The 14603-nt window shown below is 43.9% G+C and overlaps 4 protein-coding genes across 5 annotated transcripts; 2 read left to right on the forward strand and 2 right to left on the reverse strand.

Moving 5' to 3' along the window:
* Positions 1 to 581: 581 nt before the first annotated feature.
* On the forward strand, positions 582 to 5594 carry LOC662176 (homocysteine S-methyltransferase). 2 transcript variants are annotated; one of them, XM_008195656.3, is made up of 6 exons: positions 582 to 739; positions 4293 to 4506; positions 4559 to 4720; positions 4770 to 5032; positions 5096 to 5310; positions 5355 to 5594. In XM_008195656.3, exons 2-6 carry the CDS (start codon positions 4293 to 4295, stop codon positions 5545 to 5547), a joined length of 1047 nt encoding a protein of 348 aa, XP_008193878.1. In that variant the 5' UTR covers positions 582 to 739; the 3' UTR covers positions 5548 to 5594. The 2 variants fall into 2 exon arrangements, with proteins under 2 accessions (XP_008193878.1, XP_966501.1); XM_961408.3 differs by lacking the exon at positions 582 to 739 and adding an exon at positions 2134 to 2347.
* On the reverse strand, positions 5554 to 6139 carry MED11 (Mediator complex subunit 11). Its single transcript, XM_969448.4, has 2 exons — positions 5964 to 6139; positions 5554 to 5914 (listed from the first exon to the last, which is right to left on the reverse strand). Exons 1-2 carry the CDS (start codon positions 6037 to 6039, stop codon positions 5592 to 5594), a joined length of 399 nt encoding a protein of 132 aa, XP_974541.1. The 5' UTR covers positions 6040 to 6139; the 3' UTR covers positions 5554 to 5591.
* A 213-nt stretch (positions 6140 to 6352) lies between these two features.
* On the forward strand, positions 6353 to 9821 carry botv (brother of tout-velu). Its single transcript, XM_969434.5, has 3 exons — positions 6353 to 7530; positions 7575 to 7872; positions 7919 to 9821. Exons 1-3 carry the CDS (start codon positions 6600 to 6602, stop codon positions 9507 to 9509), a joined length of 2820 nt encoding a protein of 939 aa, XP_974527.1. The 5' UTR covers positions 6353 to 6599; the 3' UTR covers positions 9510 to 9821.
* Positions 9822 to 9880: 59 nt separating this feature from the next.
* LOC100142081 (hypothetical protein) lies at positions 9881 to 14245 on the reverse strand. The gene is made up of 3 exons (XM_008195657.3): positions 14095 to 14245; positions 13287 to 14042; positions 9881 to 13241 (listed from the first exon to the last, which is right to left on the reverse strand). The coding sequence occupies exons 2-3, from the start codon at positions 13990 to 13992 to the stop codon at positions 9970 to 9972; spliced, it is 3978 nt and encodes a 1325-aa protein (XP_008193879.1). The 5' UTR covers positions 13993 to 14042; positions 14095 to 14245; the 3' UTR covers positions 9881 to 9969.
* Positions 14246 to 14603: the final 358 nt, after the last annotated feature.

A 14603-nucleotide genomic window follows, 5' to 3' on the forward strand; every position in this document is an offset into this window, starting at 1 on the left:
AAAATATACACTGTCGGTTTGGAAAAATTAATAATTACAATATTGTAATTAAAATAAATAAATTGGCAAACACTGCAATTCATTGATTTTCTATCTTTAGATGTAAAATAAATTAACCATGACAATGAAAAATTTTATGTATTAATTTTAAACTAAATAAAAATAAAGGAAAATTGAAAAAACATTTTATTTTAAATTAGGAAAGTTAAACACTTAAGGGCGGTTTATAGAAAGCTCAGTTAAGTTAATTGCGCTGTTAAACCCTTAAAAATTGCGTGTTAGGAAAACCGGTCTCTCTTTAATTCAATGCTTCCTCAAAAGTTAAATTTTTGAGTATAACCCGGAAGTTGTCGGTTTTCTTGCCCTGATTTCGTAATGTCTTGCCTTTTCCTTCCACGCCACTGGCTAATCAATCATCGGCGTCCACTTTGCCTAATTGTGGCACCACGTGGCCGGCCAGGTCCGTCTTCAGCCCAGCAACCACGAAATCGCGCCCATTGACCTCCCGCTGTCTCAAAACAAATAACCTCTTGGCGGCGGCGCTAAATCGTGACCTTGACCGTGTTAAAACACGGCCAACAACACACAAATATAAAGATATGAGCCTGTTTGTGAACAGTTTATCATCGCCTATTGCACAAAAAGGAGGAGCGACCGACGCACGGTCGCTATCAGCACATGTTCTAGTCTCGTAGTAGTAGCAGTTTGTGACGATTTGTGATCAAAACGAGGAAAAATTGTGAGTACTTTTCATATTTTTTGCGGGAATATTAGGGTAACTAAAGCAGGGCCGGACCTTCCGATCAAATTTTTCCGAGCCCGTATCTAAGGTCAGAGTCGAATGACCCTTGAAGGTTTATCGCCCACTCCAAAAATGTGTTTGACAAGGTCATAAAAATTCAAATCTGGCGCCCCCGAACCGAAGTACAAGAATATCTCTGACCTGGGGCTTTTGACCTCTTGTGCCCACCCATTATGCTGTCTATTATTAAATTGGGCACAATTTAATCATAGATTAAATCATACTGTCTCCAAGTTCAAGTTTAATACGTAAAATACGGTTTTATTGACTTTTTGGGACTAGATAATTTAAAAATATACCCAATAAGTACATTGACTAGACCTAGACATGCAGTCTCTGAAGTGCAGTTGCAAGGCGCCCTCTTGTGACACAATTGAAATGTTGAATTTAAACAAACGCTATTTTTATGCTTGATGGAAAATTAATATTTATGATTGCAAAACCGCAATAGTCTGATGCAATATCAAAACAATTGTTTCGCAACTAATTGTTGTAAACAGAATTGCAAATGCTTCGGTCATTCTGCAAGTTTGTGCCTTTTTGGCGCCGAAAATAATTGCTCAAATAAATTTAAGCGCCGTTAACCGGTTAAACACTCTCCGGTCTATTTATATTCTCAATCGTCGCAATACAAACTATTCCTAGTTTACACATGTATGTAAATAAACATATTTACGTCCCATCTCCCGCGTAGGGGAGTCCCCCCAGCCTCGTCTAATAAGAAACTCAATCAAAGTGGCTGGTGATTGCTTGTAATAACAGCTTGCCACTTGATGTTTACGCAAAGAAGCTCATCAAAGATAGCTTGTTGTCATGTAGATTTTATTTGCACGGGGTTATAACACAGTCATTTTTCAATAGACGGCCTTGGACTCTTCTTTTTGTTTTAATAAAGCATGTTTGACATCAAGTTTACATTATGATTATCGTTAATATTCAAGATGGCGGCGTCTGGCTACTGTGATTAGTCTGTATGGAAACGTGATTAAAACAACCTAAGCGGGATATTATTGCATAAATTATTAGTGCCGAGCCACCCTTGATCCAATCGATATGTTGCAAGATTGATTTTTGAAAAAAACGGACATAACGAGTTATGTTTGTGTTTACGATCTTTTCCAAACCGTGGCACAAAACAGATGAAAATCGGCTTAGCAACCACTACTGTTTATATTTTCCGGATGTTATCAGCTTAATGACATTATCAAGCGTATTTTTTGTTTGCAAGGTCTGGGTTCAAAACCTGATGCAATTGCCCGAAATTCCGAAAATTGTTTAAAAACTCGTATTTTTAGTCTCTCTAATAATAATTTCGCAAAACTGCGTCGTTCGTGGTTGGATTACCAGGGCCGTATCGCGCTGATGTACGGGTCCGTTAGGTGAAAATTATGCATCTCAACATCTTGTAGTGAGTTAACGTTACAGTCGGATGTGTAATCAACGACTAATTTCATTACTCCGCCCTGTACGGTCTAATAATTAAACGACCGAGTGAGATGCCTTTTAAGACGGATGGAGCAATACCTAGTCTAGACTACTCCCAAGGTAAATTATCGCAGTCAAATTAAAATTGCACTGAGACGAATTTTAATAAGCAGCGAGTTGAGTTGGGGAAATTTTCAATTCCGGGCTTCCGGCATTTTACGAGCAATAAAAATAGTTTTAATTTCTCCGGATCCTAGAAAGGCTTGATTTGTTCGCGCAGATCAAGCGGGCACGGATTTTTCAGCACCGACTGCGGAAACAATTTTTACTGACCAGGGTGTGGGAACTTTAAACATGCACAAGGCTCTGTTGAAAATAAATTCCATTGCCGACTTGATGGACAACCATTTTTGAAGACATTGTATAATCACAAATCTCTGTTTTGTTGTTTTTTTTTCCAAAAAGTTATTTAATTGTTTTGTAAGATGCGCCTGATTTTTTCTAGCGGTGGCCTAGATGCCTGTTGGGTAATCCGGCCCTGCTTTTATTAACTCTCATTTCTGTTTTGACGTTTCAATAAATACGATTTCAGTAATTCAGTAATTCAGTAATTCTCTTTCATCCCCCAAGGCAAAAATATCAAATAAAACTTGGCTCTTTTCGGCAATATTGAATAAGAACTGCTATTATACGACTAATAAGCGTTCGATTTAAGCTTATTCTTTCCAATTAAGAAATTGATTTATGTTTTCGCTACTTTGCCTCAGTCATTTCGGACCCCTGTGGCTTAAAAATATCAAATTCGGCTTTTTCCAGATAAAACATCAAAAATAATAAAATGGGTTTTCAGGTCCGGTGTTTATTTAAACGATGATTATGTCGCCGTTCTATTATTTTCCAAGGTACATAAACAATGAGCTTGAGATAACAATTCTACTAAAATTAAAAAATCCTTATCGCATAATATGAGAACAATGCCTTGTCTCGGCCGTCAATTTTTCCCTTTCCTCACTTTTATCTAATAAAACAATTAGGAAAAAAGCCAGAAGAGTGGCTCTTTCTTCGCCTCATTCGTGACTAGCGATCCAATTTACCTCCTCACAATAAAACAAATTTACATTTTCGCCTGGGGCCACAAAACTTGCAAATCCTAAACGAAGTGTAAATTATAATTGGCGGACGTGGAAAAGCTTTTACAATGCAACTTCATTTTTTCCCCGTAACTTTGTGAATAACTAAGGAGATTCTTATTATTTCGCTCATGTCCGCCAATGATTTCACGAGAGCGCGCTTATCGGTCAAGCTGTGTTGGCAACATTGAGCGTTATAAATAAACCGAGGGGTTTATCGCGACAACGACTTAATTATTATACCAACACTCGAAATTAAAAACGCCTTCTCAGGAGTTATCAGTCTGAGAGGAGGCCAGCCTGCCACCGCAGGGGATGTGCTCTCGCGACGAGATTACGCCAATCAAACAATTTCTCGATTAAATTTGCATAAATAAGGGATATTCGCATTTCTATCACGGTTTTTAAAGCATGGAAAATATCGGAAAATATAATAAAGCCAAACTCACAATAATGATTTAAAAATAAAAAACTATGTGATTTAACAATGTTCAAAATGCTCCGGTGATTTTCTATGCGATTTCTGGATTGATATTTTCCTCAAAGACGCTCCAAGAGCATATTATAATTTTCATCATTTTATGGAAATAAATAATAAAGTTGCCTGATTCGTATAGAATTCGTAAAAATGGCTTTTGATCCCCGTCCTCATAACTCCATTTCCAACCCCGACGCCTCCATCCGCCCCCAAGTGTCATTCATTTCCCGCAAAACATATTCAGTCTCTCCCCCATATCGAGCACCTGTTCCATATAAAAATAATTACATCATCGAAGCTCCGTTATTGGCATTGTTTACTTTGGAAAATCAACACACGTGTAGATCATCATCCATTTGCAAGATGAAGGCCACCGGAAGGCCTCAATACATTATTTTCGCTTTTTCCTCGGTGAATTTTCGCTCGATCGGAGCTAATTACCGGCGTTTTTTTCCAGATGGCACCGCCTGGGGTCGGCAGTTCTTCAGAGAAGCGCCACAACGACACAATGAGCGCAAATGAAAGGGACATTGTGGTCCTGGACGGGGGCTTCGCCACTCAACTCAGCTGTCACGTGAGTCAGCAAATCGATGGCGATGTCTTGTGGAGCGCCCGGTTTTTGGCCACGGATAAAGAAGCGATCATCGACGCCCATTTAGATTTTCTCAGAGGTGGAAAAACACAATAAAAGTTGCGAAGGCGGCACAAAAATTATTTTTACAGCCGGAGCTGATCTCGTTATCACCAACTCGTACCAGGCGAGTATTGGGGGCTTCATGGAACATCTCAAACTCACTAAAGACCAAAGTTATGAGCTTATTAAAGAGTCAGTGAAACTGGCAAGGATCGCGTGTCAACGGTACAATAAAGAGTTCCCTAATTCAAGTAATAAAAACACTTGTGCAAAGGAACGGTTTCAAGAGTGATTTTTTAGCGCCTCCGATGGTCGTGGGCAGCGTGGGGCCCTACGGTGCCTCCTTACACGACGGGTCCGAATATACAGGGTCTTACGCCAAAACGACCCCTGTTGAGACCATGAGGGAGTGGCATATACCACGCATTCGGGCTTTGGTGGAAGCAGGAGTCGATTTGTTGGCCCTTGAAACCATCCCTTGTAAAATTGAGGCCGAGATGTTAGTAGAACTGCTCAAAAAAGAATTCCCGAATACCAAAGCCTGGCTCTCATTCAGTGTTCGGGTAAGTCCGCTCCATTATTTTTTATTTTAACAAAATAATATGACTGTTTTTTTGATTACATAGCAAGACGGTAAGTCCTTGGCTTACGGTGAGAGTTTCCAAGAAGTTGCGCGCTATTGTTACGACTTGAACCCGCAACAATTGGTAGCAGTGGGTGTTAATTGTGTGGCTCCCCGACTCGTCGAAACGCTCATTTCCGGGATAAATAAAGACCGGAAAAATCCGGTTCCACTAGTCGTGTACCCCAACAGTGGGGAGAGTTACAAAGTCGAACTCGGGTAAGCCCCCACTCATGTTACATTGTTTTTTACCTCATTTTTAGGTGGATTGACCGAGATAAATGCGAGCCGGTGGACACGTACGTCCAAAAGTGGCTCGATCTCGGAGTCACGTGGGTGGGGGGCTGCTGCCGAACCTACGCCACTGACGTAAGCCGGATACGGCAAGAAGTGGAAAAGTGGAAGCGAAATAAAGAGGAAAAAAGACATCAGAACGGACAGTGTACACAAAAATAACACAAGTGCCATAAAAACTTTATTTTGTAAATAAATTATAAAAACTACGTTGTTGATACATTATTTCCGAACCCTTGACCATTCGGGGGCTGCACCCTGCGCCCTTGCATGTGTTTGAGTTTCAATCTGTCTAACTCGTTCACGCGGGACCGTGCGTGCTCTAACCGGTGCCACGCCATTTGGAGAACCTTCTGTGAGGCGTAGCCTGAGCCTTCATGGGGCTGACCCGTTGACACTTGGGTCAGATAATTGATCTGTTCCGTTAATTTGCTCTCGACCGCCCCCAAAGTCTTAAGGAAGGTTTGAGTGTGGTTTTCGGCTTGTTTTAAGCTGGATTTCTCTTTACTAAGCTCGACGAAAACTTGTCCTGGAATTTTTCAGGTTAAACAGTTTTGAGGTTACGGGCAAAAAATTACCTGCACTGTGTAGGCACGTAATTATGTCTTTCTCGATAGAGTCGAGCACTTGGATTCGTTCCATTGGCGCGGTCATTCTAATATTCTAGGTTTTAACGCAGAAATCGATAAAAATACTTTTTGTTTTGGTATTTTTTGACAGAAAGTGACAGAAGCACAAACGCCATCTTACGAAACAGCGAAGTATTTGAGTTTGAGTAATACCCGCTAATAGCCACATGAACTAATTTTTGTAAATAACACGTTTATCTTGTAAATTGCTATTAGTAATACGGCACTGGCAAAATTAAGTAACGTACGCTATCTTGTTGATAATTTAAAATTAATTTAATACGTAATTTTTACGAATTTTTGCAAGCATTGGCGTTCACACGAAAACGCGGTTGTTGGATTAGGCGCTCGCACCATTCAGTTTGAGAAAAACTGGGAGTGAGTCGGAAAGTTCATTTTAAAAAATTGTTTACAATTTCTTGTGTGTATAAAGAGAGGATAAACAAGAATTACGTACACCAGCCATGGGTTAACGTCCTCGTGTTAAAAAAAACCGCCTTAAAGCCTAAAAATGCATTTGTGCAAATTAGTGAGGTTATCTCCCCTGTAATCCATCGGCTGTTTTTCCGAAAACACACGCCGACAATGCTGCCTCTCGTCGAATACGGCAAAGAGTTTTGCCAAAAGCTCACCCAAATCAAACTGTCTCGAATCGTCATCATGGTCTTCATAATTTTAATTCTAACGCCTCTTTTTACCCACTTTTACCTCTCAAACATTGAGCGGAGCTCGAACCACATCACACACAACGCTCACTCACATATTGACCTCCCTGAAGACCTCAACGCCATGAAAGAGCCAGATCTGCGAATCGGAGTTGAGGAATTAATCCGAATTAAAGGCTCAGTCCTGAGCGAATTGCGAGACATGGAACGCAAACGGCAAAAACTCCTCTTGGAAATCCAGTCTTACACAAAAAACATCGAAGAATTGAAACAAGAACTCGTCCACCAACAAACCAATCTCAACCGCTTGAAAATCTCAGTGGAACAAGCTGAGGTAGCCCAACGGGAAGCCCTCCAACAAAACACCCCCGACCTAGCGCTCCCGAAACGCCTAACCGCCGACGAAATCCCCCCAATCCTCCCGTCACTCCCGCCGTCCCAGATCAAATTCTGCCGGATGTTTTCCTGTTTTGACCACTCACGGTGCTCCCTAACTTCCGGGTTCCCGGTCTATTTATACGACCCGGACCAGTTCCCGGTCATGAACGACGGTTGGGACGTGGACGGTTTCCTCAAAACGACACTGAAGCAGACGCTGGGGTACAACCCCCACCTGACGAACAACCCCAAAGAGGCGTGCGTTTTCGTGGTTTTGGTCGGGGAGGCGTTGAAAGACGTGGATGACGTCAGCGAGAACGTGGGGAATCACCTGAATCTTCCCCCGTTGGACTCCAACGCCTTGAAGCAGCTGCCGTATTGGGGCGGCGACGGCCGCAACCACGTTCTGCTTAATTTAGCCCGCAGGGACCTCACGGCGGTCTCTGGGGACGTTTTTTCCTCAGTCGATACTGGTAAAAATAGCTAGGTTTTGTTCATTTTTGACACTTGATTTCAGGCAAAGCCATCCTAGTCCAGAGCACTTTCTCGTCCCAGGTGTTCAGGCCTGGCTTTGATTTGATCGTGTCGCCGGTTTTGGGGCCCCCGGGGGGCGATGTGTGGCAAGAGTGCCCCCAAATGTTGCCCGCGCGCCGCAAATACCTCCTAACGTTTCAGGGCGAAGTTAAAAGTAACAATAACCGGACGCCTAACCCCTCACATGGGGACGACGCCGACTTGGATCGGGAGCACGCCGAACTCGATAAATTCGTAATCGAACATTTAAAAGATCTGGCGAAAACCAACACTGCCGACAAGTAATTTATTTATCACGGTTGATTTTTTATTAAAAAAAAATTACAGGTTCCTGTTTGAATTCGAGTGCGTCCCGGCTAGCGACGATAACGTTAATATTGGACCCCAAGACTGGGCCTTGTGTGGCACTGATAGCTCACGCAGGACCGTGTTAAGGGACTCCACTTTTGTGCTTATTTTCGCCCCAACGTTCCCCGATTTGGTCACAACGACGCTGTTACAGGCCCGGATTTACGAGGCTTTGCGTTGTGGGGCCATCCCTGTGATTTTAGGGGGCGACCAGATCCAATTGGCTTATGACGAAGTGATCCAGTGGCGTAGAGTAGCAATTTTTTTGCCAAGAGCGCGAATTACAGAATTACATTTTTTGTTGCGGGCAATCCCCGACGAAGACGTTTTGTTGATGAGACGTCAGGGGCGGCTCGTGTGGGAGCGCTACTTGGCCTCAGTCCAAAGCACACTTGATACGATCGTCGCAGTGCTCCGTGATAGGCTGAATATTCCACCAATCCCCATAGACACAGTCGCGGCCATCTCTGTGTTTAATGAAACTTTCCAGCCGATTCAAGTGACAGTTCCGGTGGAAACGGAACAAGAGGAGAGTTTGGGGCCCCTGGAGCCCCCTTATAATAGTCCCGCGTTTCGCCGAAACTACAGTCTGGGGTTAACACAAGGACACGAGATGTGGAACGACTGGGGGGACCCTTTCCGGTTGTATCCAGCCCTCCCGACTGACCCCCTCCTGCCCTCAGACGCCAAGTTTATGGGGTCAGGGCGGGGCTTCCGTCCGATTGGTCAAGGTCAAGGGGGCGCAGGCAAGGAATTTTCGGAAGCGTTAGGCGGTAACAGCCCCCGGGAGCAATTCACAGTGCTCCTACTAACCTACGAACGCGAGCAAGTCCTGCTTGATTCAATTGCCAGGCTTCGGGGGCTGCCGTACCTCAACTCGGTCGTAATCGTGTGGAACTCTCCACGGCCCCCTAGCGCGGAGCTCCGCTGGCCCGACATTGGGGCCCCCGTTCATGTCGTCAAAGCCGCCCGTAATTCGCTCAATAACCGCTTTCTCCCCCTTGATAATCTCCAGACCGAGGCGATTTTGTCGGTCGATGACGATGCCCATTTACGACACGATGAAATTCTTTTCGGGTTTAGGGTTTGGAGGGAGCACAGGGAACGCATTGTGGGGTTCCCCGGACGTTACCACGCGTGGGACATCAACACGCAGAACAGCTGGTTGTACAACTCGAACTACAGCTGCGAGTTGAGTATGGTTTTGACGGGGGCGGCGTTTCTGCACAGACATTACTTGCATTTGTACTGGAAATGGTTGCCTCAAGCGATCAGAGATAAAGTTGACGAGTACATGAATTGTGAAGATATAGCGATGAATTTCCTGGTAAGTCATATAACGAGGTTGCCGCCGGTTAAAGTCACTTCGAGGTGGACTTTCCGGTGCCCCGGCTGTCCGCAAAGTCTCTCCGAAGATGACACGCATTTTCAGGAGAGACACAAATGTATTAATTTTTTCTCGCAAGTGTTTGGGTACACGCCGTTGCTTAATACCCAGTATAGAGCCGACTCGATTCTGTTCAAAACGCGTATACCACACGATAAGCAAAAGTGTTTCAAGTTTATTTAGGCAGTTGTGTTTTATACGGACTTTTTATTTATTTTAATTTAATGACCGGAAATGCAGGCCACTAATTTAATAAATAATTAATTTGGTTTTGTTACACTGGCAAACCCATCTATTTAAAATAATTGTGATTTTAAAAACTAGCACCGTGGGCAGTTTTATAGCGAAATTTTATAGGAATCTGTAACCGAGAACATTTAAATGTCAGTGATATTTAAAAATGTAACGTGCCATTCTCTTTTTAATTGTAAATACCTCTCTATTTACTTTTTTTTTATTGTACATACGTCATTTTTTATTAAACGATTATATTATTACTGTGGTTTTAAGAAGCCCCGTATCATTTCAAAACTTGTTGGAGGTGAAAAAAAGTCTTTTATTTTTATTTTAAAAACACCTTTATTAAAAAACTAAATTTACAAATAGAGAAATAATTACATCCACGATAATCCCCCATCCTATTTCATTCCTTCTTTCCCGAGTGATCCTGCAATTCGAAAAACCTTTGTTCCACATCCTTGGCCCTTCCTGAATTCTCCTTAACCGAACTAAGGTCCGAATCCGTCAAAAAAATCGGCTGTCCGTCTTTTTTCTCCCCGTACCCTGCAATCGGCGTCGACGTCATCCTATTATCGTCATGAATCAGCGACATCCCTTGTGAGTCACTCGCCGACATTACATCCGAACTGCTTGAAATCTTACTCAAAAACTCCCTCAAACTCAATTCCCCACTCTCCTTGGACCCGCTGGAGCTTGACGTCAACGCTAACGCTTCGCGCGTTTTCTTTAACGTGGGAATCGCCCACTCCATTCCGATACTCATCAACATGGTCTCCATTGTCTCCATTTCGGACAAGTCGCTCGAATTAGTCGACGACTTGTCTTTGACCACCTCGGTTAAAATATCAGGGACGTCACCGGACTTGGAACCACTAGAACCGGGTCTCCCCTTGGGTTTGACGGGGCTTTCGGCTTTGGCCGACAGCTGACTATCGGCTTCGATTATCGTCGACAGTTCGTGCGGAACGACAGGCTCGGGAATGGGGCGCAGGGTTTTAGTAGGCGGGGGGCGCTTTTTTCGCTTTTTCTCGAGTGACGGTGCCTCGAGACGGGGGAGTTTTGGGATGTCCAAAAGTAGGGGAAATGATTGAGGGGTTTTGTCGTCTTTTAAACTGACTGAGGTTTTTTCGGACACTTGACCGACAGTCCTGTCCTCTTGCTTGTCTTCAAATAACTTTTTTTCGTTGATTAGTGTCACACACGTGTCGTCGATTTTCTGCAAAAATTTCTTGGTGCTTTCTACGGCACGTTTGTCTTTATTTTTGCTATTACTATCCTGCAACAGGCTTTTCAGTCGTGTCAGAAGCTCCTGATCTGTGGGTTCCCTCACTTCGACTTTCTGTTTCTCAACTTGTAGTTCCTCTCGACTCAACTGTTTTAATTTTTCGGCATAGTTATAGTCGATATCTAGCAGTTTAGCGTCAATCTCGTCTTGTTTCGGGCTCTTGTCCGGTAATTGCAAATATGAAGTGAGGGTTAAGTCCTTATCACTGCCACTACTTCCCGAACTCATCATTTTCTTCTTCTCGGCACGCAATTTTTCAATCATTGCCGTCAAGCTTGAGATTTTTTTCGTACAAGATGCCGCCATATTGGCATAGTCCTGTATTTTCCTCCCTTCGACTTTACTACTTGTGTCCACCTCTGTACACGACTTAAACTGTACTGACTTGTCACCCTCGGAGGTGCTTGTCGTTACAGCAATACTCTCACTAGTGTTGTAATGCCGACCACTGTCGTCAGTCTCGTAACTCAATTGCTTTTGCAAGTCAGCAACGTCCAAATTGTAGTATTTCATAACATTTAAGAGTTTCAAAAGCGGATTGTTGGACGGCGTTTCGACCACACTGTGGCTGGGTGTGGACACGTCACTTGCACTGATCGTCAAATCGTCAATACTAGCCCTCGACATATTCAGCAATTTTTTAATGTAAACCAAAAGTCGGGGATCGAGCTGTTTGCCACTCGCTCCGCTTGACACCGTACTATCCATAGTCCGTGACATATCCCCGATTTTTTTCAAAATTGAGTCACTGCGCCCCGACTGTGGGGGCTCTAAGTACGAAGTGCTGGAACTGGACGCAGTCCTGGTCAACTCCTCGCGCCACGACGCCGGCCTTTCAACGTCTTTTCCCTCCTCGACTTCCGTAACCACTTTAACACTCTTCTCCGAAAAAGGCGGCTGGACTACAACTTCCGGTTTTTCCCCGTCTTTGATTTTAATCACCACCTCGCAGACTTCCTCCGAACTGTCTTTCTTGGAGCATTTGCACGAATCTTCAACCGGGGTGTTCACATGGGGCGAGGTGGCCACACTTCGGCCCGACTTGGGGCTGGTTTGGGTGCTGCTGTTTTGCTTCACGAGGACTTTTCGCGAAGTTTTGCGCTTTTTGCGGGGACTGGGGGCACCAGTGGTGCTTTTGCGGCCCGGTTTCGTCTTGACCGTTGTGGTTTCCTCTTCAGGGATCACATCGCTGGTGGTGGGGGAAATCGGGCGGTCGTCCCGACTTCGTTTCCGTCGGGGGTAATCGGTCGACTTCGACTTGACTTCGTCGAACTGACTCGAGCTTTCTTTCGATAGAGTATTTTCGATTTCTTTGAGTAAGTGACTTTTTTGCGACTTCAGAGTCGTTAATAAGTGACTCAGTTGTTCAGTACGGTTGTGATTGGTTGAACTTTTGGGCTCGAAATCGACATCCCAGGCTAGATTTAAACTATGATTTTCACTCCGATCGTCATTTTTTCGCGGAAGTGTCACAAGAGCCGGCTTTTGACTCACTAGTAATTCCTCATAGGCGTTATCAAGTCTGTTTTGTCTCCTCTTTTCCAACTCTTCTAATCGATCCCCTGACATGTGGTACTTCTCTTTATCGAGGCCGATCTCCGCGATGCGCTCTTGTTTTTGTAAAACTGGGAGTTTTTTCATCAAGTCGCGATACTCCCTTTGGATTCGCTCTTTTTCCAAAGCCACTTGGCCTCGGAGGTGCGCCTCACGGTCTCGCTGGCGCATCTTTTCGTACATTTCTTCCTCGCTTAAGACATTCGGCGAAATTATAATATTTTCGTCGTCGATTTTTTCTACGTGTGATGTTTTCGGGACGTAGAACTTTGTGTAACGGTTCGGATGGTCGTAAAATTGCACTTTTTGAGGGCCTGAACCACTTGCCACATTCTCGGGCCGCTTTTTGGTCGATTTCAATGTGACTTTCGGTTTTGTCGGAATGTCTGGTTTAGGCTTAGTCACTTGTTCCGGCCTTTGAGGCACACGCCTGCTTTGCCTCAAACTTAAATCCTCTTTGCTCGTAGCATTTGTTTTTTGAGGGACTGTACTCTCAGATACATCGTCCAGGTTTTGAGGGTGCGTCTCCGCTTGGCCCTTTTCCGATTTTCCCTCATCTCTCACGGTAATTGCCGATGTGGCCCGAACGTCAGGTCGATCGTCAATTGTTACCGGTTCAACACCATGGAGGTGTTTCCCGTGACATAAACAGCACGGACACAAACCAATTACTCGGGGAACTTCCTTTTCGGCAAAATTGCAATAATCCGTTTCCGGTTTAAGGATCGCTCGGCGTTTTATTCGTTCGGAAATTCGAGTGTCGTAAGGAAATTCGGATGTGCTTGGAAAAGCACTTTCGTGAATATTCGTTTGTGCGGCTTTATCACTTGTCGGAACTGAAAACAAAATTGTAAAAAAAATAATCAAATTGTATTACGTACTTTCAAAAATTGTGGGACTTGTTTGCACCTCCGTGGCCACTTTCCGCGCACCGGTGACCCTCCTCGTGCCCCCCAGATCAGAATTCCAGTCAGAATCGCCCCCCAACCCCTCCAGCAGCGGCACCCGATTCTCACTATCTGAATCAAAAACTTGTGTCTTTTTCTTCTTGAAGGGACTTTGCTTTTGTTTTACTTTTTTTACAACAGCATTTGACCGACTATTTTCCTCATCTCGTGTCAATTTCTTCCTCTGAACAGGCACAGCCCTTTTCAAACTCTCCTCATTGCGCTCAATTTGCAACCTTTGAACCGCTTCCCGCCCCCGCTCCTCTGCAACCCTCTCCCTGACCTCCTCGTCTTCAAAAAACGCCTCTTCTTCGGCGGCAACCCTCGCCGCCTCCTTGTGCCCCAACCCGATCTCCTCAATCGCCTCTTGATACTGATTTTGCAATTCTAGCAATTTCCGCGCTTGCCAGTTTTTCAGCCTGACCTCCCCGTCTTTCTCAATTTGCGACAATTGCTTGCTTTTCTCCTTCTTCAGTTTATTACGCACATTCTCAGCAATGTCTTTGGACTGCTGGCGGACTTGTTCAAGACGCATCAAACGGCGTTTGTCGAATTCGGCCTTCACGGGGTCGTAAGAAGTCACCATTTTGCCGCGATTTATACGCACAGGGTTCCCGGAGACAGTCACGTTGATGGACATTTCGACGGTTGGGGGACATAACCTCAAAGAGCGCTTGAGGAGTCCATAACCTTGGAAAAATCCACATAAAACGTGCAAAAACCAGGAACTAAGTGCAATTACCGTGATAAGTCGGCCAAAATTAATTTTAAGGCTAAAAACTGGACCAAAAAGCCAAATAAACAAATTTAGATTCAAATGATGGGAACGTCAGCGTCAGCTGTCAAGTCGGTTTGTTTTGATGCGACAGGAAAACCAACCGAAGAATGCGTAAACTCAAAACTGGACCGAGGAATTATCAATATTATCAACTAATAAAAGACAAACGAAGTTTTTACGCACATATTTTGTGTCCCAAATTTTTATCCTTCTTGTCCCTTTTTCCAAAAGGCATATTTTCAATTTATTTGGTGGGACCTTGATACCAACTCAAAAATTGAAAATTTTTAAATAAACGATAGGGTAAGTCGGCGTAAATGCGCGCTTTTTTTCTGGTAAACTGTTTTTGTAATAAAAAAACGTCACACTTTCTGTTATGTAACAGTTACGGAGTTTTAAACTGCGATAAATGCCTTTCTTTTGTTGTTTATTTTTGCTGATGCGGAATCATGCGTGTTTATTTCACGTTTTTG

The sequence above is a fragment of the Tribolium castaneum genome, chromosome 5 (genome assembly GCF_031307605.1).
Source record: "Tribolium castaneum strain GA2 chromosome 5, icTriCast1.1, whole genome shotgun sequence".
NCBI classification, from domain to species: Eukaryota; Metazoa; Arthropoda; class Insecta; order Coleoptera; family Tenebrionidae; genus Tribolium; species Tribolium castaneum.